This window comes from Micromys minutus, assembly GCF_963924665.1.
Source record: "Micromys minutus genome assembly, chromosome: 8".
NCBI classification, from domain to species: domain Eukaryota; kingdom Metazoa; phylum Chordata; class Mammalia; order Rodentia; family Muridae; genus Micromys; species Micromys minutus.
Window position 1 is genome coordinate 47,367,025 of NC_137977.1, and position 22,104 is coordinate 47,389,128.

The window sequence follows — 22,104 nt, forward strand, 5'->3', positions numbered from 1 at the left end:
ACAACAAACACCCTTGATTCGTGGGATGCTCTCTGCCCTCCTCTGCTCGGGCCACCCTCACAAGAACTAGACTGTATCTGGATCCTAGAATGAGAGGAATGTGCCACAGCCTGATAGGCATGAAGCAATCTGTAGAAAGGCAGGGAGGAGCTGCTCCCCAGGCCAAGGCCTGACAGTGCAAGGACTATCTGGCCTGCAGGCTGAGTGGCCCCTCCCACCCTCCCTGGCCTCCCCACTGCAGGCCGGATATCAAAGGCTGCATTGTGCATTGAACAGCCTCGGTCCCCCCTCGTGTGCCAGGGAGGAGGCGGGAGGAGGGACGCCACCGATGGGAGGCTCCCAAGGTTCTCCTGACTGGCGTTCCCAGGGGCCTTGGACCAAGGAGGATGGTGCACACATGGGTGGCTGCTTCTGTATCCCTGGGGAGCGGAGTCTACCCTGGGGCCCAGGTGAGTTTCCTGAGGGGATCTGGCCTAGGGTTTAGGCAAGAGTGCTAGGTCCAGGGAAAGCTCGGGGAATTAACTGGTACTTTGGAAAAACTGTCCTTCCAAAGATTGGGAGATGGCTGTACCTTCTGGCTACTTCTGTTTCCTCTCTATTTTGTCGTTTCCCTTTCTGGGCACAAAAAAGGCAATGAAGTCTGTGGAACATCTACTTTCCTCCAAGAAGCAAGCTGCGTGCTGGGGCTGTGCTTTGTGGACAGGGAGTGAGGGCTGCTCTTGGCAGCCACTCCTAGTGTGTGACTAAGCCCTTCCTTCCTTTCTTCCCAAGATTCCCTGGGACAGGAAGAAGGCTCTGCAGTGAGTTCCTCTGTAGCCCACGACGGTCATCAATTTGGCCAGGGGTCACTCAGCGCTATTTTCATCAGGGTTTCTGTCGCGGAGGAAACACGGGCGGGTTCCTCCCTCCTACCTGTTGTGGTGGCGTTTAGCCTGTTGAGTTGAGGTCATGGAAAATTGTCCTAAGAAGATGTCCAGCAATCTGGACACGGGGCGATCAACCTTCCTGGTTTGCCGGAGACTGAGGGCTTTCCTGGGATGTGGTCAGCTTTAAAACACAGACCGCTGGGCACAGTGAACCAGGACCATTGGACATATTGTTGAAAGCTCCTGCAGCTTTTCATACGGAGGAGTGGTGGCTATAGGGGAAAAGCGCTGGGCTGGGGAAAAACTTTCTTGGGAGACAGACACCCTTCTGCACCTTTATTAGGGTCATGTGTCTTCCTGAGGCGCTACCAGGAGGTTCCCCTAGCTCGCTAAGGGCATTTCTTTTGACTGATTGCTTTCCTCTGTGGTCTTGTGACTTGGGCTCATCAAAAAAAACTTGGGAGTTCTTCCTCCCTCTCTCTTTCCCTCCCTTCCTCCCCCTTCTTTCTCTCTCTCTCTCTCTCTCTCTCTCTCTCATTTCTAAAGTGAACCTGAAGCAAGCTAGAAGTCCTGGCCTACTCATTTTGACACCACCCCAACAAGGACTTCTTAGATAAGGGACACCAAGGACCCAACCAAAACTAAGCAGACCAACTCCAGTCATCACAAAAGGCATGACATAGTTTGTCTCTCCAAATTTCTAGGTTTATAGACTTTTCAAACCTTTCCCCCAAATCCTGTTGTCTTTGTTACCCTGTGGGAACAGACATAGTGAGGGCTACTTGGGATCCTGGGTCTGGAAGTCAGGGACCTGGGGTGCAGGTCTACCCCCTTTTACCTCCAGGCACCACTGCTGGCTTCCAGGCCTAAAGGTCTGAGTTTGAGCTTGGCTCTTTTATGCATCCTGAGTAACTTCTTTAATGCCCCTGTTTCAGCTTCCTCACCCATGAATTTTATGACATGTCATGTGAGATTTTGGTGGGTTCAGGTTTACACTTTCAACATAGAAAACAACCCAGCACATGGTTAATTCATCATGCGTAGTAGCTATCAGACCTTGTTAATGATAGTTCTAGGCCCTAGCATAGCACATTCTCAGGATTCCATGTGGTCATCTATGAAGCCTGACCTGTTAGCTGCTGGTGGAGGTGCTCCCCGGCTGGCTTTGTCCCTGATGCCTAACTCCAGCTTCAATGGGCCGAGCTCTGCTGCTGTTTTGAGTTCGAGTCCCGTTTGGGACCGAGTTCTGTGGTGCAGAGCTAGGAAGCGATATGAAAGGTGTCCCCGAAGTTCCATGACATTGTCATCCAATAACTTTATTCTGTTTTGCTTTTTGTTCACACCGGCACTGCTGAGCCCCTGGGTTCACCGTTTCATCAGAAGCCGGCTTATGATTTACTCTGTCAGACTTTCCATGTTGTTCTTTCTGAACTGTTCTCCACCCACCAGGCTTTTCCTGAGGGAAGTCGCTAGAGATGCATCTGAGGCCAGATGGTGTAAATATTTTCATCCCAGCCTCCCGGTATATCCTAGGGAAATGTCTCAAAGTCTGGACCGCTTCTCTGAAACAATTGACCTTAGGCAAGCCTCTCGGCCCTTCGACTAGCACTTATCTGACAGTGTGCCGGCGTTAAGTGGTGGTGACCATCACAGGAACCTTGGGGACAGTGAGTCTCGTGCACATGACGTTCTGTGATGGACAGCTGTTAGCTAACATGGGCTATACCTTGCTTCTAATACTTTACTCTCTACTGGAGAGAGGTCTATGTCCTAGCTTCTTTGGCTGCTTTCACTACTGTGTCTGTTTAGGTGAGAGTTAACAGTAAGGAGCAAACCATGCATCCTTGTGCATGTGGGGAGGCAGGGGATAAGGTTTGAGGTAATGTGGGGCCCTGGATAGCCGCCCAGGTCTGTCATGGGATGACCTGGTAGTGGAAGCTGTCTCGGGATGCCTCAGTGAGCAGTGGTGGTCACCCTTCTCACTTTCTGCAGAAAATTTCCAGGAGCACGTGGAGAGGGGGGTAGTGGGAGGGGGACGGGGGGGAGAGAACGAGTGAGCAGGTCCTGGCTAGCTGCCAGTATTTATGACTCTTCTGCTTTGTGTTTCTTGCCCTTGCTACTCACCAACAAGTCCCCGCTACTGTCCTTTTTCTCCAATGCCTCTTCAAAGAGATTTGACAGAAATTCTTATATAGAAGATGCAGGGGAGATGTGTGTAGACATTACCCTCTCTTCAGGCTTTCCAGTATGACTGGCTCATTGATATAGTTACTGGAGAAGGGGAATATTTACATTAATAGACAAGGCATCACTCTGAACATAAAGAAACGGAGTGGCCTTTGACTGTGGCGATGCTACAGAGGGTTGGAATAAAAAGCCCCATCCACTCTGACGCGCTTCTATTTTGTGCCACCAGGAAGTCTTTCACCTTTTGAGTAAATAAAAATCTGGATCCACAATTGGGGTTCCCCGGATGGCTCTCTCCGATCCGACTCTCACATCTCACTCAGCAAAATTAATCAATCACGTTTGTGAAATCTGTGCTTTTCTTTTTTTCTTTCTTTCTTTCTTTCTTTCTCTCTCTCTCTCTCTCTCTCTCTCTCTCTCTCTCTCTCTTCCTCCCCCCTCTCTTTCTTTGCCTTTTACTCCCTGTACACGAATACTCAGTCATTGCAAAGATAAAAGCAGTTTGCTATTTTATAAACATAAACACGATGCTTCTGTTATGCACCTTGCTTGCTCATCATCTCTCTATATGACGTTCTGAGCCACATCCACATGGATGGATACAACTATAGTCAAAGTCTGTTTGCTTTCTCTTGTCTCAGCAAGGATATACGAGCTTACCTCACAAAAGCTGCTGATGGTGTGGGTGTGTTTGCTGGGCCAAAGGGGGAAAAATGGGGGCAAAGTAATAAAGAATATGCCCCTTTGGGGCTGATTTTCTTCTTTACATTTGGGGGTGGCAGTAGGAGCAGAGAAGCCATAAGAAGAGAAAGGGGAAGGGCTTCATTTCCAGCAAGTTTCTGCATTGAGAGGCTTTTCTCACCAGAAACCTTTGACCTTAGGTTCCCAGGTCAGCTACTGTAGTAGAAATAACAAAGTCTGTCCCCAATGGTCTGGGTGAGCTCTGACTCTTCTGACAACTTGCAGTGTGACCTTGGTAAGATCAGCACTCATTTCCGGGCCTAAGTTTCCCAGCGTTTGTTTTCCGTGGCGATTGTTTCTCCCTCGTGTTTATCTCCAGGACTTGGCAGGTCAGGATGCCTTCTGTTTTTCTTACTTCCTGACACAGCATCATTGACTCTGTTCTCTTCTGCTGAGTTGCGTCGCCAACATTACAATCCACCCTCCCACTCACTCCCCGAGTCTTTAACAGCCTTCCAGCTGTCCTCCTTGAGTCTTCTGTTTCTTCTGCTGGGTCCTTTCTACAGCAGAGGAAACATTTCCACTGCCAAGAGTGTTCCAGTGCTCCGAGAGGCTCGCATACACTCGCCACACAGAGTTCACCTCTCCTGTCCCTACCAAGCCTGGCCACCCACCTTTCCAGCGTGTGCAGGATGGCTTCCACCTCAAGCACGCAAAGCTCATCACTACCCTGAAACAGGAGTTACAAGCATGCATGCATATGTAGACACACATGTATGGATGTATGACTTAAATAAGAACCAGGGTTCAGAAGCTCTCATTTGAGCAACCCCCTTCTCTTTTGTAACCGGAGACATGCAAGACCTCAGAAGTGGATAAGGCAAATGCCCTGTCTAATGTCATTTAGTCAGTCCATGGGGAGGTGTGATTTGTGCTTTCTCGTGCCTTATGGTTTCCAGTGAGTGCCTGCTTTAGTTACTTCTGATTCTTGCTTGACTCTAACTCATTACTGCCAGATTTCCTGCTAAGCTGCTTAGCTTTCAGCATGGAGTAGCTAACAGTGGAGAGAAACCAAGCCTTTCGGAGCAGTATGAGGATCACCCTTTGGTGTTAGCCGGGGTGATTGTGACTGATTGAGTCTTGTCAAGTTGCTTGGGCTGTGCCACTAAACCACAGGTCCAGATGGCAAGACTGATGTACCCGCACACCTCTGACCTACATTTCACAGACAGCTGTGGGAGTAAATAATTGACCCAGAAATACTGGTAGAAACAAGAACACTGACCTTTTCCCCCAGGAGTGGGTTATGCTTTAATAGTTCTGGTCCAGTGGTTCCGTTCTTGAGAAATTTTGTCCTGAGAGAACAAAGTCCAGTGACCAAAATTAGTGTGCTAAAGACTCAAGCTCCTTTGTATTTGGAGAATACCATGAAAGAGGCCAGCCTTGCAGGGTTATCTAACTCTTTGGGTTCTCTGGTCCACACTGTGTGAAGACCTGTGATGGACTGTACATTATTTGGTGGTCTCCAAGCTGAGAGCATGATTCACAGGGCACTAAAGCACCAAAATCTACCCTGGACTGTACATGACACAGGGGTGGTGGCTGGACACACCTTTGTCTGTAAACCAACGGGTACATGTCTCTACTGTTTCTGTGGACGTCCTCATGCTTCTTAGGTGCAAGCTCTGCTCTCTTTTCTACCCTAAACAAACAAAATACCACTCCTCTCACCCCAGTCCCTGTCCTGTGTCCCAATGTGCAGCTCCATTTTAATATTTATTTACACCTAGTGTGTGTAGGTGTTTATATGTGAGTGTGTGTATGTGTGTGTGTATGTGTGTGTGTGAGAGAGAGAGTGTGTGTAGAGGTAAGAGGACAATTTACAGGTGTTAAAATCTGTCCTAGGAATTGAAGTTTGGAGGGTTAGTTGAGTAAGGCTTGATGGCCTTTACCCACTGAGCTATCCCATCAGCCATCAGTCTTCTGTTGTTTTGGTGGTGGTAGCTGTGGTGCTGTGATGGAGCCCAGAGCCTGTTTGTGTTAGGAAAGCACTCTTGAATAGCGACAGACCACACCCTTCATTCTACTTCTATAGCTACAAACCCGGTAACTATTTTAGGAGCTGGGAAGATAGAGACTCTCAGACAGGACCCTATTTTGTGGGCAGATACAAGGATAGCATGGGACAGATGTTACAACTGTTTCTCAGCCATCTCTCTAATGGTATCATTCTTGCTCATTCCATTCCAGTCCTCTCAAACCTTGCTGCAGTTAGAGCCATGTGATGTGTGTAGACCCCCACATACCTGGAGCATCTCCAGTGCACCAAGCCTTGAGACTTAGTTTGACCTGTGGGTGGGGACATTTAATGAAGTGGGCACACCCTGGCTGCTGCAGGATTGAGATAGCATACATGACAGTTCTTTGATAACAGCCGACTACAGAGTAGCTATAAGGAGATGGGGATAGTAATTCTTTTAGGGCCTTAGTCCTGGGAAAACCCCTGACACTTGGTAGGAACTTGAAATCTGTACTTCCGACTTGTGTATACTCTTACTAACGATCTTTCGGTTTATTTTCTTCAGGTAAAGAAGGTCCTTCCAAGGATCCACCTGGATTGACTGAGGACACAGCCTCACTCAAAAACAAGGGAAAATGTTTCCTACTACAGAATATGACCCAAGGTACCTAAATCTCAAAGATAAATGCAATTAAAAAAACAAAACACCTTCCATGCAGAGTAGTTCAAGAACTTCCTCATCTGCAGATTCTTCCCCCCTTGCCCTTGTCTCTTATTATGTCCAAGTGCATTTGTGTGTGTGTGTGTGTGTGTGTGTGTGTGTGTGTGTGTTTATTATATTAGCATACTCACAAACTTTCCAGTCTCTTACTCAAAGCTCTTTAGAATCTGTCATAGGTCAGGAACCCCATGTATAATTTCTGGATTAGAGAAACATATCATTGATTGCATTTTTAAGGTGATAGGGGACAGAGTTAAATTTAAAATAAACTGCACACTCAATACTGTACGTTAAACAGTTGTTTGTATGCAGTTGGTGTCCAGAAAATGTGTGACAGAGACACAGATTGAGAAATGGATGTGCAGAGGACTTGTTTATATACTATATAATGCTTGTCACATTCTTTTACATATTCTAGGTTCTGAGTAGATATTTCTTAAGTAAATGAAAAGTATAGAATGAGATTGAGACCTGAGTATATAGAATGAATGAGATTGGCTGTGTAGAAGGCATCTGAGTGAATATTCTAGAAGCAAAATATTTTAGAAAAGATTTGGAAATATATATTATGGAAAATATCCATGTAATGTATATCTCATAAAGTCCTCTTTTCTGAGACTTCAGGAAAACTCACAAAGAGAATTCTCACTAGAAAATGCTGTGACTGAGACAAACCTTAGAGCAGAAACCAGAGGACAGACAGAAGTGTAGCTGTCTAGGAAGTAGGGATCTCAGCTAGGATTTCCATGCTATGAAGGGACATCATGACCTAAGCAACTCTTATAAAGGACAAGACTTAATTAGGGATGGCCTACAGGTTCAGAGGTTCAATCTATTATCATCATGGCACCATGCAGGTAGACTTGGTGCTGGAAGAGTCAAGAGTTCTAAATCTTGATCCCAAGGCAGCAGCAGGAAACTGGCTCCCGCAGGCAACCAATAGAAGGGTCTCTTCCATGTTGGGCTGACCTTGAGCATAGGACCTCAAATCCTAACCCCAAAGTGTTGAAGTAAATATTAAAAAATTAAAATTGGATTGTATCTTTTCCAGCCCTAAGGTCTTACTCCTCAGGCCTGACCCTAATACAGAGCCATGCGCACCTCTGGCACTGGGTCTGAGCTGCCACAACGGACCAACCCTGTCTGCACAACTCTCTTTCCTTCCTTGGTGGTTTACCACTGCCTGTTCTCTGCCTCTGTCCCGGAGTGTTTTTGTACTCCAAAATCCCACAAACACAACTCTACAGCCCAATAGCTTTTTATACAGGTTTATATATTCATCTCTCAATCCACAAACCCTCCACACAACAAAATTGCATCAAATAGACAAAGATACAAACTGCCTTTCTATATGAGATATTAGACCTGTAAATCCTTAATGTTCATAGCTTTTTAACACCAATCAATCCCACCTGGGTTTAGGTGGTTCCATGTTGCCACGATCTTCCCCCTCCATCGTCTGACCTCCTCTGACCTCCTCCAACCTCTCCACCCTCTCTACTTTCCCCACCCCACCCAATCACTGGCTTTCCTTTATTTTTCTAATTACAATGGGAAGGTTCAGTTGGAGTCATGTGACTAGGCAACCCTTCTTGGGGAAGTGGAATTAAGATTAAAATACTAACAGCTTCAGGACTATCTACACCATAGTGACACAACAAGGCCAAACCTCCTAATAGTGTCACTCCCTGTGGGTCAAGCATTCAAACACACGAGTCTACGGGGGCCAAACCTATTCAAACCACCACAGGACCACTTTCCCTTCCTTTCTTCCTTCCTTCCTTCCTTCCTTCCTTCCTTTTTTCTTTCTTTCTTTCTTTCTTTCTTTCTCTAACTCTGATTGTTCTGGAACTTGGTACATAGCTTAGATTAGGCTAGCCTTGAACTCACATAGAATCCATCTGCTTCTGCCTTCCTAGTGCTGGCATGCACCACCACACTGGGCTTAGTGAGCCCATTTTGAGATCCTGTGTCAGGAGGCCTGACATGGTCCTCTTCTTACACAGTCTCCTCTGTATGGCGGCACCCAAATCACTACCTATCAGATGGGAAGCAGAGTCTTAGGAAGGAAGGTGATTTGAGTGTTACAGACTTAATGTGTGGTACAAGAAGAGGCTTGAACTGTTTTCTTTTAGTCAGGGTTCTCTAGAGGAGCAGAACTGACAGACTATATAAAGGGGGTTTATATATAAAGGAGCTGTGGTCCAGCTAGTCCAACAATGGCTGTCTACCACCATAAAGTCCAATAATTCAGTAGCTGTTTGGTCCTTGAGGCTGGACGTCTCAGCCGGTCTGCAGTGTAAGCTGGAGTCCTAAAGAAGTAGACTCTAATGCCAGTGAAGGAGTGGGGTTGCTAGTGAGATTGAGGCAAGCAGACAGGAGCTAAAGCTTCCTTCTCCCATGTCCTTTGGAGATTTAAGGTGGATTTTCTTACCACAAAAGATCTAGATTCAAGGTGGTTCTTCCAACTTCTGATGATTTAGTTAAGAAAAATTCCTCACAGGTGTATCCAGCTGCTTGGGTTTTTGTTAACTCTGGGTATAGTCAAGTTGATGACCAAGAATGCCATCAAACTTGTCCCTGTTTGTAACCATCATGATCCAGACAGACTCTTCCAAAAATGACTCTTTCCTTGGGACACAAGTTTGTGAAAGAATTCCATTTGGGGTATCTTTAAGGATACAGACAGTGTTAATAGATATTGTATAATTATCAAACCAGGTTCTTTCTAATCCTTATTAAAATGGTGTCAAAATTATATATGTATGTGTGTGTGTGTGTATTATTTTTAAAAATGTATTACATTTACCTGTGTGTCTGTGTATTTTTGTACGTGTGTTGGCATGCACACCAGAATGTGGGAATTGGTTCTCTTGACTATGTGTTTCTCAGGGATCGAGCTCAGGTGATCAGGCATAACAAGCCATCTTAGCAATAATGAGAAAAAAAATCTCGCTCTTGGGTCACCTGCTTGACATCTGGAAGCTTGGGCCATCCCAGAAAGCTCCTTGAACTGCCATCTGCTGTTCTAGAATGGCAACGAAGTCAGCACTTTGCCTTCTTAGTGCTCGGGATCTGATGAACACGGTAGCGCAAGGTGAAACCCAATCTGCGGGCTGAGCTTGCAGGAAGGTCACAGTGTGGAAGTAGGAGACTTGGTGCTAGCTGCCAACCTTGCTGTATGCTGGACGACCTCACTCAGAATCAGTTCATTATTCTGATTACTGGCTGGCTTCCAGGAAGATTAAAATAGGACACAAACTGCTTCCCTCTGCACTGGAGTGAACTGGACTTACTGCCCCATGTGGTGATTTGCGGTTCTACAGGGTCCCGCATGCACAGAGGTTCTTTCTGCTCTTAATATCAACTAAGATCTCAAAGACTGCTTATTCAGAATCAGGTTTTCTCCATTCTGTATACATGGGTTCATATACCACAAGGGAGGTCACACCCAGGGTACCAGAAGTAGGCAGCAATGCTTTTGTAAGAGATCCTAAGAGGTTTGTATCAGGTTTTGGAAGGCAGTAGAAAGATGGAGTTCGGCAGAACAGAAGCTATAGTACGAACTACTGTCAAGATTAATAGTATTATCAGGTAAAGACATTGGTAAGCCATCATTTCTGGGATAGTAGGGGTGGGGGTGGATGAGAATATGGGCCAGGAACTAAGAGATATATGCATAGCTCATTTAAAAGAACCCTTTCAAGCTGTGTAATAGGTTCTATCAAAACCCTTTTTATTTCCTTTAAAAAAGTTCCTCGTTCATATAGTGCACCCCAACTGCAGTTTCCCCTCCCCCATCTTCTTCCAGCACCTCACCTCCCACCTCCCCCACACTCAGATCTACTCCTCTATTTCCCTTCAGAGAAGGGCAGGTCTCCCAGGGATATCAAACAAATATGGCACATCAAGTTGCAGTAATGAGGCACCTCCCATCACATCAAGACTGGACAAGGGAGCCCATTGGGAGGAAAAGGGTCCCCAGGGCAGGCGACAGAGTCAGAGACAGTCTCCCACTTTTAGGAGACTCACAAGAAGATCAAGCTACACAAACATTGTATGTGTGCAGAGGGCCTAGGTGAGTCCCACACAGGTTCCCTGACTCTCGGTTTAGTCTCTGTGAGGCTCTATGAGCCCAGGTCAAAGCCCTTTTTCTAACAGGGCTATCAAGCATACAGAGACCTGCTCTGGGTAGCGCAGTTACTGAGGGGTAGAGCTAAGCCCTGAACCTGGGGTGCTGGGGCTCCTCCCTTGGCTTCTTTCTTACACCGTCACTCAGCCTGAAGGCTGGCATAAGATAGGGCTGCCAGAGGGAGGCTGGGAAGACTTGCCAGATGTGAAGGGGTTGGGTGGGCTGGAGGGAACACAGGCCAGAGAGGATCAGAATGAAAGAAGAAGCCTCTTAACTTGATGCAGGTACCTTGAGCTTTCGTAGAGCTGAGCTGCACGGACAGCACTTTCAGCACGTTTATGTTGAAGATGGGCCTTTCATAGGGTGGAATCCAGGCTGTCTTGTAGACTGCACCTGTGGGATAGGAGCCATTTCTATAACCTGGCTTCAGACATGTTGATGGGAAGAGAGGTTTCTGTGAATCCAGCCCACTGTGTCTGTTTCTTGTGTTGGCTTATTACCAACAAAAGGGTACTTAACATCTGAAGAAGCTATTTCTGAAAGGACAATTACCGCATCAAAGGAATATCTGGTGTGGTCTCTCTTTTTCGGACTCCTCCAAACACACATGCAACTGGATATCACCCTTTCTCTTTCCTATTGCATCCATAGTTCTTAACTCCATGGAAAGGAATACTGGGCAGGCCAGTTTCATCTGTAGCATCAGCTGTGGGAGCAGGAGCTAACTGTATTCTTGGTGGTGCACACACATCTAAGCAGACTCTCAGGAGGCTGCAAGGAGTGTTTGTTAAAAGAACATGCACTCTGAAGAACTTAAAGATGGGCTATTAACATCTTCCTTGGCTGTCATGGGAAACATTAGTAATGGAGCAGGAGAAACATGCCAAGAATATGTATGTAGAAACTTTGAGTTTCTACTGCTGGGAAGAGACCCCATGACCACGGCAACTCTTATAAAGGAAAACACTTAATTGGGGCTGGCTTACAATTCAGAAGTTTAGCCCTTTATTATCGTGGCAACATGCAGCAGACCTGGTGCTGGAGAAAGAGCTGACAATTAGATCTGCAGGCAGCAGAAGTGACTGTGTGCCACACTGGGCTTGAGCATAGGAGACCTCAAAGCCTGCCCCCACAGTGACACACTTCCTCCAACAAGGCCACACCTCCAATAATGCCACTTCCTATGGGCCAAGCATTCCAACACATTAATCTATGGGGATCATTCTTATTCAAACTGCCGCACAACTCATAAGGCAATGTTTATTATCTATTATTAATTTGTTGTGTAAATGTATCCCCGTAAGTTTTGATAAAGTGTTTTTCATTCCGAATGTTTGTGCATTATCCACTGCAATCAGTGTCTGTCCTGGCCGGTTCTACATTAGCACCCACACAGAAAGAACCACTGTGCACCTCTCCTGAGTCCTGCTGGATTTCAGTGTCTTTCCCTGTCCCTGGGGACACACTTGAAAGGGAGACGGAAGGCTCCTTTAGCCTGCTGTGATCTATTGTCATTGGAGGATACCAATCAGGGCTCTTGGGGGAAACATCCCACCAAATCCCTGCCCTGAGTTTTTGTGTCTCTTTACTGTGCATACAGCCTTGCATCTCTGTTCTCTTTCAGACCTGGTGCTCTCATTCTGTGTGAAGAGTCGCTCCAGGAGGTGCGTCAACGCAGCTTTACAGGAAGCTGCACGGAGGCGGCTCTGGGCCCTGGAGAATGAAGCCCACGAAGTCCATGTGTTGTTTAAGGTGAGCTGGGATGGCTGGCTCTTGGATATCAGGTCCCTAACAGCAACATTCTATCCACTATTACATCAAACTCAATCTCCATACCCACGAACAACTGCCCATTTTCCCCTTTTTCTCAGATCTGAGCACATGTTTTTAAAGAATTTATTTTTATTTTATGTGTCTTGGTAAAAGAGTGTCAATCTTGGAGTTACAGAAGGTGTGAACTGCCATGTGGGTGCTGGGAATTGAGCCCAGGTCTTCTGAAAGAGCAGTCAGTCTCCTTAACCTCTGAGTCATGTCTCCAGCTCTGAGAACAGGTTTTTAAAAAAACAACATTGCCAATGAAAAAAACCATAACTATAAATATTGGGATGAGAGGAACAATGCTATAAATCCAACATGTTTGCTTATAGTACATGGATAATAAGCTTAACCATCAAACTATATTTTGTATTAACAAAGATTGCGAGTCAGAAATGGAGAGAATTTGTTGCTGTTAATGGTGGGGAATAAAAGCATTGCTTTACATAACATGTCTTGTTATTTTCATAGTCTTCTTAATCTGGTACAAGTACAAAGGAGGAAGGTGCTGTGGCTGTCACGTAGCAATGTGACTGGCTGTTTTTAGGAGAAAGCAAGGCTACACCTGGAGAGAGCCTGGCTTTGTATGTGGGTAGTGGCATCTGTTCCATAATTAACACCTGAAAAAAAATTGGTGTGTTTCTGTAGGTGCATGTGGCACATGTGTGTGTGTGTGTGTGTGTGTGTGTGTGTGTGTGTGGGCATGCTCGAACCCATATGCCCCTGTGCAGGTCACTGTGCTCCAGCATGCAAAGAGGCTGGAGAGCAACATCAGGTGTCTTGCGCTTTCATCTTACTCTTTGGAGACAGAGGTTTTACTCACTCTGGAGCTAGGCTGATGGCCAGCAAGCACGAGCAACCCTCCAGTCTCTGCCCCACCCTCAGTGCTGGTGTTACAGGTACAGGGGTTGCACTTGGCTCTTCTTTTGTTTTAAATGTGGGCGATGGGGATCTAAACTCACATCACTTAAGCAGCAAGTGGTTTTACCTGTTGAGCCATTTCTCCAGCCCTGGGCTTCTAAATTTGATCTTATTCTATTTTAATTCCTGGAATTTAGGAATCAAAGACAACAGTTGCTGGTGACTTGAGTGAATTTCCATTTAGTTAAACTCATCTTTTCTGTGGGTAGGAGCAGGAGTTGGATTTTGTTGAAGTAATTATTTTTAAAAAAATTGGCAATGGGTTCCAGTGTGGCACCATGCCACACTGCCCCTAGGTACTCTCTGACCCCTTCAGTCTCTCCCACATTAGTTCCAACACCAGCGGGTCATCTCATTGGCACCTGCCCTCTGGTTAGTCTCTCTCCCAGCAGAGGGCCAGCCTCGAACTCTGTAACTGTCCACACTCCAACCAGCCCGACAAATTTAAAGCTCCAGAAACTTGTAATTCAGCAATGGTTTTATCTCAGATTTTCTCAGTGCATTTTACACTCCACAAAACGTTCATACCATAAACTCAGAGCCAAATGATATGATGTAATTTGCCCACCTAGACAAGACAAATCATCCCATCCAAATCCATTTCTTATAAAATATTCATAACAACCTATAGCTGTGCAGAGCCATGCAGAGAAGGTCCATCCTTGTCTTCCTCCATCTTGCCTCTCCACTCTCTCTGGCTTCTCCCTCCTTTCCAAAACTCTGTCCCGGCCTAGATAAGACAAACTGGTGAACCTCCTTGGAGGTTGTTGAATGACTGCAGTTTAGAATAGAAAATGCAAACATTCTTCACTGAAATTGCGCTTCTTAGAATCACTTACAGTGAAGCAAGCCAGAATGTGCCTACAGGTTTATTTATTGTGGTATCTATCCCAGAGCTGAGTAGGGCATTAAAATTATAAAATAATCCAAATGTGAATGGATGGCATTTATAAGAATTAACCATAATGTGGGTTGCTCACTGATGCAAGAGATGGTTTGCATTACAGCATGCTGCTTAGCAACAACTTGTCTGCTGTCCAGTAATGCTGCATACTTACATGAACCCCTCCCAGAAGACTCTGTTACCTCAGGCTGACTTGCTCTTGTACAGGATCTCTCTGCGAGATTGGTGAGTGTCCAGTCCCAGAAGGACCAGTTCCTCATCACCTTCAAGACCCTGGAGGAAATCTGGAAGTTTTCCACGTACCTGAACTTAGGTATGCCCTGGGTAGATAGAGGAGAACATCTCTCTCAGTCTCTCCAAACCTGCTACTGGGGAACTGGTTTGTCTCTGGCAGTTAAAGGAGATGAAACCCTGAAACGGATGACTAGCTTTCTGAAATATCATAAACTCTCTAAAGCTCATTTTAAAATAATATTAATATTATTTTAAGATTAATTAAATATTAATTATTACTCTAAGATGTCATCTGAAGACATTTCACAAATGGATGTGTCTTTCCCCATAAGGAAATAGAATGTCATTTCCTATGTCCAGGGAGAGCTTTTCTTTAGTTATGCCATTAGCTTGGTGAGCTACTAAGTTAGAAGCAGCAGGACAGATGTTGGGTTCATTAAGGAGAGAGATAACTATTCCCGAAGAAGGTGTAGAAGCTGCGCAGAACGCTAACATTCAGGGATTCTCTGTCACATGGATTTGTAAGAGAGTCAAAGAGAGATGAAAGACCTGGTTGGTAAAATGGTCCCAGACCTCCGGGGTTTCTAGGAGGTCACAGATGTCAGGACGAAGTGACATTGTCACCACAGTAGGCACTGTTACATCCTCTATTCCAAGAGAAAAAAAAATCTCCTGGCAAAAACTGATGGCTTCAAAGCCAAGTCACCTAATTTACAGAAACACTGGGTTCCCTGCAGTTATACCTAGAGAATACTGCTGAGCCAGGCTGAGGGTCAAAGTGACCCTTGGCTGGAGGGGGAAACTTAAAGGCAGGGTGATTTTTCTTCTCTCCATGTGCCATATTTCCTGTGACTATTACAGATGGGCAGTGTTAACACTACTGCTTTGTGGCCCAGTTAGTTCATGCATGGAGTGCACCTGGTGTTAGAGACTCAGAAGTCCAGGCTTCAGCTCAGGCCAACTAACTAACCTCTGTGTTGTTCTAAGACTCCCAGGTGTGGACTCTCAAATTTAAGAAGGGCTTTGTAGGGGAAAGTGAGGGTGGAGAATGGCAGCCTATTGCAGTATGAGAATAGTGGAAAAGACTCGAAAGAAGCAGAATTTCGACATGAGTAACTAATGTTTAGAAGAATATTGACATATAATAGTGATTTTTTTTTACAATTTACATAGTTTTAAGTTTTCTCCCTCTGCCCTCTTTTTTCTCTCTCTTGTTTTAAATTATGAACATCATACCTAGAGCTTTGCTCAAGCAGTCTAACCACTGTGCTACATACCCAGCCATTTTTGCTCAGAACGAGGCAGAGCTCCTTCCTAGGCTGTGGGAGAGGTCAGAGTCAGAGCAGATGGGAAAAAGAGATTTCTAACGCTGTGGGCTCGGGCAACCTCCTGTCTTCCCACATCGTCAGAGTATGAGCTTCAGGTTACAACTTGAAGGGGAGACCAGGAACCCCCAGAGTCAGCATAGTAAACTGGAAGACCACCATTGCTGTAGTAGAAAAGAAATAGCTGAGGGCTAATGAAAGGTCTGAGCGATGACTTCCTGCCAAGGCTGATGACCTGAGTTCTATCCCAGAAACACACAGGGTAGAAGGACAAAATTGACCCTTGCAAGTTGTCCTATGGCTTCCACTCATGTACTGTGATATACAGGTGTGTGTGTGTGTGTGTGTGTGTGTGTGTGTGTGTGTGTGTGTGCGCGCGCGCCCACATGTATACAACACATACACACACACACACACACAAAGTAAATGACTAAATGTAAAAAGTTTTAAAAAGATAAACATGCATTGATGAAGACCTTGAAGTGCTTAGAATGGTAAACATAACTTACGTTCAACTTGTATTTCCTAACAGATGTTGAGAAGAATCAGTTCATTCTAGACAGTATCTAGTCAGCACTCTGTTCCGTCTAAATGGCAGGTCTGGGCATGAAGGCAGCACGGGGCCTGCTTTCTCATTTGAGGTGGATAAGGGCAGAACTCATCTGGCTTAGCTTTGTTGGTTGACCTCTAGGCTATGTGTCCACATGTCTGGAGCACCTCTTCTTTGACCACACATACTGGCTCAACAGCAGACTGGTGGACGACACAGAGATCCAAGTGTCTGTGGATGACAATCACTTGGAAAACATATACCTGGGCCTCCTGCTGCAGGAAGGTGAGTCTGGCATGGGATTTGGAATGGGAGCCTTGTCTAGATTCTTTGTTACCAGAGTCCCTCAGATAATCAAGATACCAAGAGAGGCAAAAATAAATAAACACACAAATAAATGAATAAATGAATAAATGAATAAATGAATGAATGAATGAATAAATAAATGAATAAATGAATAAGTATCTCCGAAAGGTGAAGACATACATGAGTAACCCTATCTGTTATAACAAAACTTCAAACATCCTTCTCAGCTCAACCCCAACGTCACATAAACAGTTGCATCAGTTAGTCCAGGGGTTCACATTCAGGCTGTTTGGGGGTTTAAGACGGGGCCCTGCTAGGCTCTATCTAAGATGGTAGAGTTCCTGGCGGTGGGAAGCCTGGCTCTGACATTTTAAAAATAAAGTTTCCCATGTGATTCTAATGGTCTCCAGGATTGAGAAACAGCTCTACGAACACATGATGCAATTTGATTGTAAGATACATCTGTAAATCCTGGAAAACCTGAACTATGTCAGGAAATTTAACAGCAGAATGTTGAGGAGCCAACTGAAGCGCCCTGTCGACTACTCCACGGGGGCAGATTCCGTCAGACTGGGAAGTGATCAAATCTGGTCACTTCAGACATACTGGGAGTCACATGGGCCAAAGATAGTTTTACCAGAGTGAATCTCTTTCTGATTCTATTGAACACCTCTCAGAAAGGACACAGTTCATGTTGAACCATTACAAAGCTCATTCAGAGCCACTGCATCAATCTAGGCCAATTTCATTTTCTCTTTGTGGCTCTCAAAGAAGCTCAGGGCCGCGAGGCCGGCCAGAGTTTTGTGAGTGCGCATGCATTTCTCTGCGTCTTTGCTTCATCTCGTTTTTTTGAGGTGAAGTTCGATTAAGCCTTGACGATTCTCATTAGTTACTCAGAGTGGTGAGTCTCTATCTTAAGTGAACTTCCTGTCAGCGACTCTTCCACTCCCAAGGATCACAGCACAAGGACCTTTTACCTCCTCCTGGACAGTGGACAGGGCTAAAAAATGGCCTGGGCTTTGCATCTAAGTGTTACCTTATAGGAGATCCTCTCTCATTTCCGGCGACTCGTTGGAAGGGTTTTTCTCATTCTCTGCAGGTCACTTCTTCTGCAGAGCCATGTGCTCCGTGGCTCAGCCAGCTGACAAGGAAGGAGAATATTTGACACTGTGCAAGAATGAGCTAATCTCTGTGCTCTCCGGGGACGGATCTGAGTGGGAAGGCGTGTCCTTAGTGACAGGCCAGAGAGGCCTGGTGCCTGTGTCAGCCCTGGAGCCCCTGCCTATCCCTTTCCACCAGTGAGTAGCTGCCCACTCCCTGGGGGAGGGTCCCAGAGCAGACTGAAGTTTGTGCAGAATATAATAGAGGTACACTGAGACATGGTATTCCTAATGTTTGGAAGAGGTGACAAAATTGGGTTGGCTTTTTATTCCCCCACTTTTAAAACCAAAATTTGTATTACTTGATGAAAGTGGGCAAACCTCTAAGTTTCAGACGGACATAGTACATAGTAAGAAATATGTGACCTCTTAGCAATGCTTTGCAGTGACCAGGGCCCCTTGTGTCAGTGTCATCCGAGGGTGACGATCCTCCTCTGACTCTCTTGGTGCTGGGCCCATAAATCCCCCCACTTTAACTTATCTCCCCAGGCATGTAAGCTAGGGAATGGCACCAGTGTCTCATATACACTCTTTATAGATTCTGCTTGGTCCTTACAGGATTGACAGAGAGAACACTAGGGGCTGTGTGTAAGCTCTTTGGCTGGCAGAATAATTGCAGAGCTAGGAAACACCTCATTTCTGCTGAGCCTTCATTTCTCACAGTATAAAGCGAGCCCTCAGTTGGCTGTCATTAAAATAAGACGCGCAATAATACCACCATCATCATTTTTCTGTGGGGCTGCTCTGCTCACTCTGTTTCCACTGGCAGATGGTTCCTGAAGAATAACCCAGGGATCTGTGGCCTTCCCAGGAAGAGGGACTGGACCGGCGCCTGTCAGATTGGTATGAATTGAAAACAGCATTGTCAGGAAGAAGATGCTTACCTGCTTCCTAAACTCACTGACAGAACGTGGGAAGCCAGTTGTCTGCACACTTGGGGTCTTTGTCCATGAAGTGAAGGTCACAAGCCGGGGCCGAGGAAACAGACAGAACACACATGTGTGGGGAGGACTGGGAGAGGGATGTTGGGGAGTGGCGGGGGTGAGAGAGATTTAAAGATAGACAGGCATGGGCCAAATGAAACGCTTTTGAGCCAAATGTGACCTGCTTCCCAGTCTTTACCCAAACATTTTCTGGATTTCCACAGAGTAATGCAATTTAGGGGAACTATGAATGCCTAGTACACAGTGAGCGCTCAGCAAACACCGGATGAACAGATGAGTGAACTATGCATGCAAACACCACACACACACACACACATACACACACACACACACACATACACACACACATACACACACACACATACACACACACATACACACACATACACACACATACACACACATACACACACATACACACACATACACACACATACACACATACACACACACACATACACACACATACACACACACATACACACACACACACACATACACACACATACACACACACACACATACACTTGTGTCTACACATGCACCTATGTCCATGTCTGCTAATCTCTGTGTACACACACATGTGTTGGTAAGTATATGCGTTTACTAGATAATAAAACATCTAAAATACACCATCGAAACATGGTCCTTGCAATCGCCTTGTTCTGGCTCATTACCTATCACACATCTTTAGCAGAAAGGAAAGAAATACAGTCTTACTAGTTCCAAACCCAAATAACATTAAAAAATTACTAGAAGAAATTACAGAGTGAAAATATTAGAACTATGCAGTAATTGGTCGTAAGCAAGATTTTTAGCATCTTGAAGCAATTTAGCCTAAGAACGGTCAGAACTATGGGGCTTTGGAGTCGGTTATGGGTCACATAACCTGACACCAGCACTCGCTGCTTTCACTCTGCGTCTACCTTCTCAATAAAGAAGCTGTGTGATCTAGGCAGATGTCACAAGAACTAAGCAACGGACGAGAGAGGCGGGGAAGTAGCAGAGAAGCCTCACCACACTCCGAGCTCTGCCGCTAGTAAGCTCTTTAGAGTATCACTCGGCACTGCCTCCTACTTTCTTATCCATGAAATAGGTATTCTGCTGGGTATCCCTGCCTGGTGCTTGGGAAGATCTGAGAATGGAAATGTGCCTTGTAAACTAGACAGCACAATATCCACAAAAACATTGTCATTGGATTCTAGGTGAGAGTCCCCCGATGCCCTTGGGTTCCTCACAGCACCCTGTTCTACCAGTGATTGTGCAGTAACATCTGATGGGAGTTGATTAGGTAGCAGGTGTGATGCAGTTTGTCTTTGATTCCAGTGTTTGTAAGCATCAGCTGTCACAGTGGCTGGAGCAGCTGGAAGGAGGTGTAGGTACCCTATGGTGTGGAGGTTCTCATACAATGCTTGAAGGTCTTGGGCCGAGCAAGGCGATGATATGCAGGAATGTCTTAGAGTTTTACTGCTGTGAACAGATACCATGACCAAGGCAACTCCTAGAAGAACAACATTTAATTGGGGCTGTCTTATAAGTTCAGAGGCAGGAACATGGCAGCGTGAAGGCAGGCATGGTGCAGGAGGAGCTGAGAGTTCTACATCTTCATCTGAAGGTTGGTAGCAGAATGCTGGCTTCCAGGAAGCTAGAATGAGGGTCTTAAGCCCACACCCACAGGGACACACCTACACACCACAAGGCCACACCTCCTTGCCCCTCCTTGGGCCAAGCATATACAAGCCATCACAAGGAAGGTGGCAGAGTCAGTTGACAATACAAGGGACATTCCAGTTTGCCATAAGCTTACCCAGTTTAAAGTCATGCACGAGAATACTTCCTTATAATGGTCAAAGTGTCTTTTCTTTTAACCCGTGTGCTGTTTCCCACAGGCAGAGGACGGTGCAAGGCTCTGATGGATTACGAGCAGGAGGAAAGGGATGAACTGTGCTTCCTCCAGGGTGAAAGCATTGAAGTTGTTGGCTTTGTCATACCGGGGCTGCAGTGGTTCATTGGGAAGTCAGTGAGCTCGGGAGAAGTGGGCTTTGTCCCCACTAGGAGCATAGATCTTGATTCCTGCTCCATAATGTGAGTATTCTTTGAGGCCCAGCTGCCTTTCCCAGCATTCTTTTCTCCTTTGTCTTAGTCAGGGTTGCTGTTGCTGTGACGAAACACCATGATAAAAATGAAAGTTGGGAGGAAAGGGTTTATTTGGCTTATACCTCCAGATCATAGTCCATCTTTGGAGCAAGTCAGAACAGTTACTCAAGCTGAAACCATGGGCTGGACTCTCTATCATTGATTTCCCCCAACTGGGAAAACGCCTTACGGCTGGATCTCATGGAGGTATTTCTTCAACCGAGGCTCCTTCCTCTCTGGTGACTCTAATATGTGTCAAGTTGACACACAAAACCAGCCACTATACCTCTGAGAAACTTCAGAGAGTGCAGGGAGAGCCCCGGATGTAGAGCCAGAGAAGTTCATTCTGAAATTCATGGTGAACATAGAAAGTTCTAGGAAAGATGCATGATCAAAAAAACCAAAAGCATGTCAGTTCATTTCAACAGATGTTCTTTGAAGCCTTGTTGTGTTCAAAGAAAGAAGCAGAGCCTTGAGACTGAAGGGCCTACACCAAAGAAAGGTGCAGTAAGGTTAAGGGCAATGGTTTGGGTCCCCTCACTCACTGTGTTCAATCACAGGACCCTGTCAAAGGATGAACATAGAGAGCAGTAGATTACTGGCATGGCCGATGACATTTTCTCCTTTGTGGGTCCCTTGAAGATGTTTACACACTTAATGTTCAAGCTAAAACTTGAATGTGTGAAGTCAGCATTGACAAGGAGAACCAGAGATATTGTCTCCTCTCTGCCTTGATTCTGGAAGGGCTGGTTCTGAGGAGCAGAGCAGTTAGCAGTAGGCGATGAGCCTATCCAACTCACTGCCAACGGAGGAGCTAAGTTGGGCAGTATTGCAAAGTCTATTCAGGTGGGATTCCAAAGATAATAGGAAAAGACAAAGTTGGGGTCAGGGAGCACAAAGGAAGAGAGAAAACACATGTCTATACACAGGAAGATGCAGTGGCCATGTATTCTACATTGGGGAATATCTGGAGCTACATGAAAAATATCTAAGGCTATCTTAGATATCAAAGGTTACATAAGGAATATTTAAGTCTACATGAGGACTCTCTAAGGCTGTATGAGGGATATTCTATGGCTACATAGGAATATCTAAGGCTACATAAGGAATGCCCCATGCTGTCACTGTTTACACTAGAATTTCCTCTCTCTAGAAAGAGCCAATAAAGAGTAGATAGACGGCAGAAACTCCCTTTATGCTCT

General features: G+C 45.6%; 1 protein-coding gene across 1 annotated transcript in view; it reads left to right on the forward strand.

The window, feature by feature from the left end:
• The first annotated feature begins 382 nt into the window (after positions 1-382).
• The window catches only part of SH3TC2 (SH3 domain and tetratricopeptide repeats 2), a 58,588-nt gene continuing 36,866 nt past the window's right edge, over positions 383-22,104 (forward strand). Inside the window, exons 1-8 of the mRNA XM_080919985.1 lie at positions 383-449; positions 6,320-6,418; positions 12,232-12,359; positions 14,455-14,560; positions 16,498-16,641; positions 17,762-17,960; positions 18,592-18,665; positions 20,656-20,851. Coding sequence (XP_080776111.1) covers positions 398-449; positions 6,320-6,418; positions 12,232-12,359; positions 14,455-14,560; positions 16,498-16,641; positions 17,762-17,960; positions 18,592-18,665; positions 20,656-20,851 — 998 coding nt within the window. The 5' untranslated portion in view covers positions 383-397. The remainder of the gene's footprint in view (positions 450-6,319; positions 6,419-12,231; positions 12,360-14,454; positions 14,561-16,497; positions 16,642-17,761; positions 17,961-18,591; positions 18,666-20,655; positions 20,852-22,104) is intronic.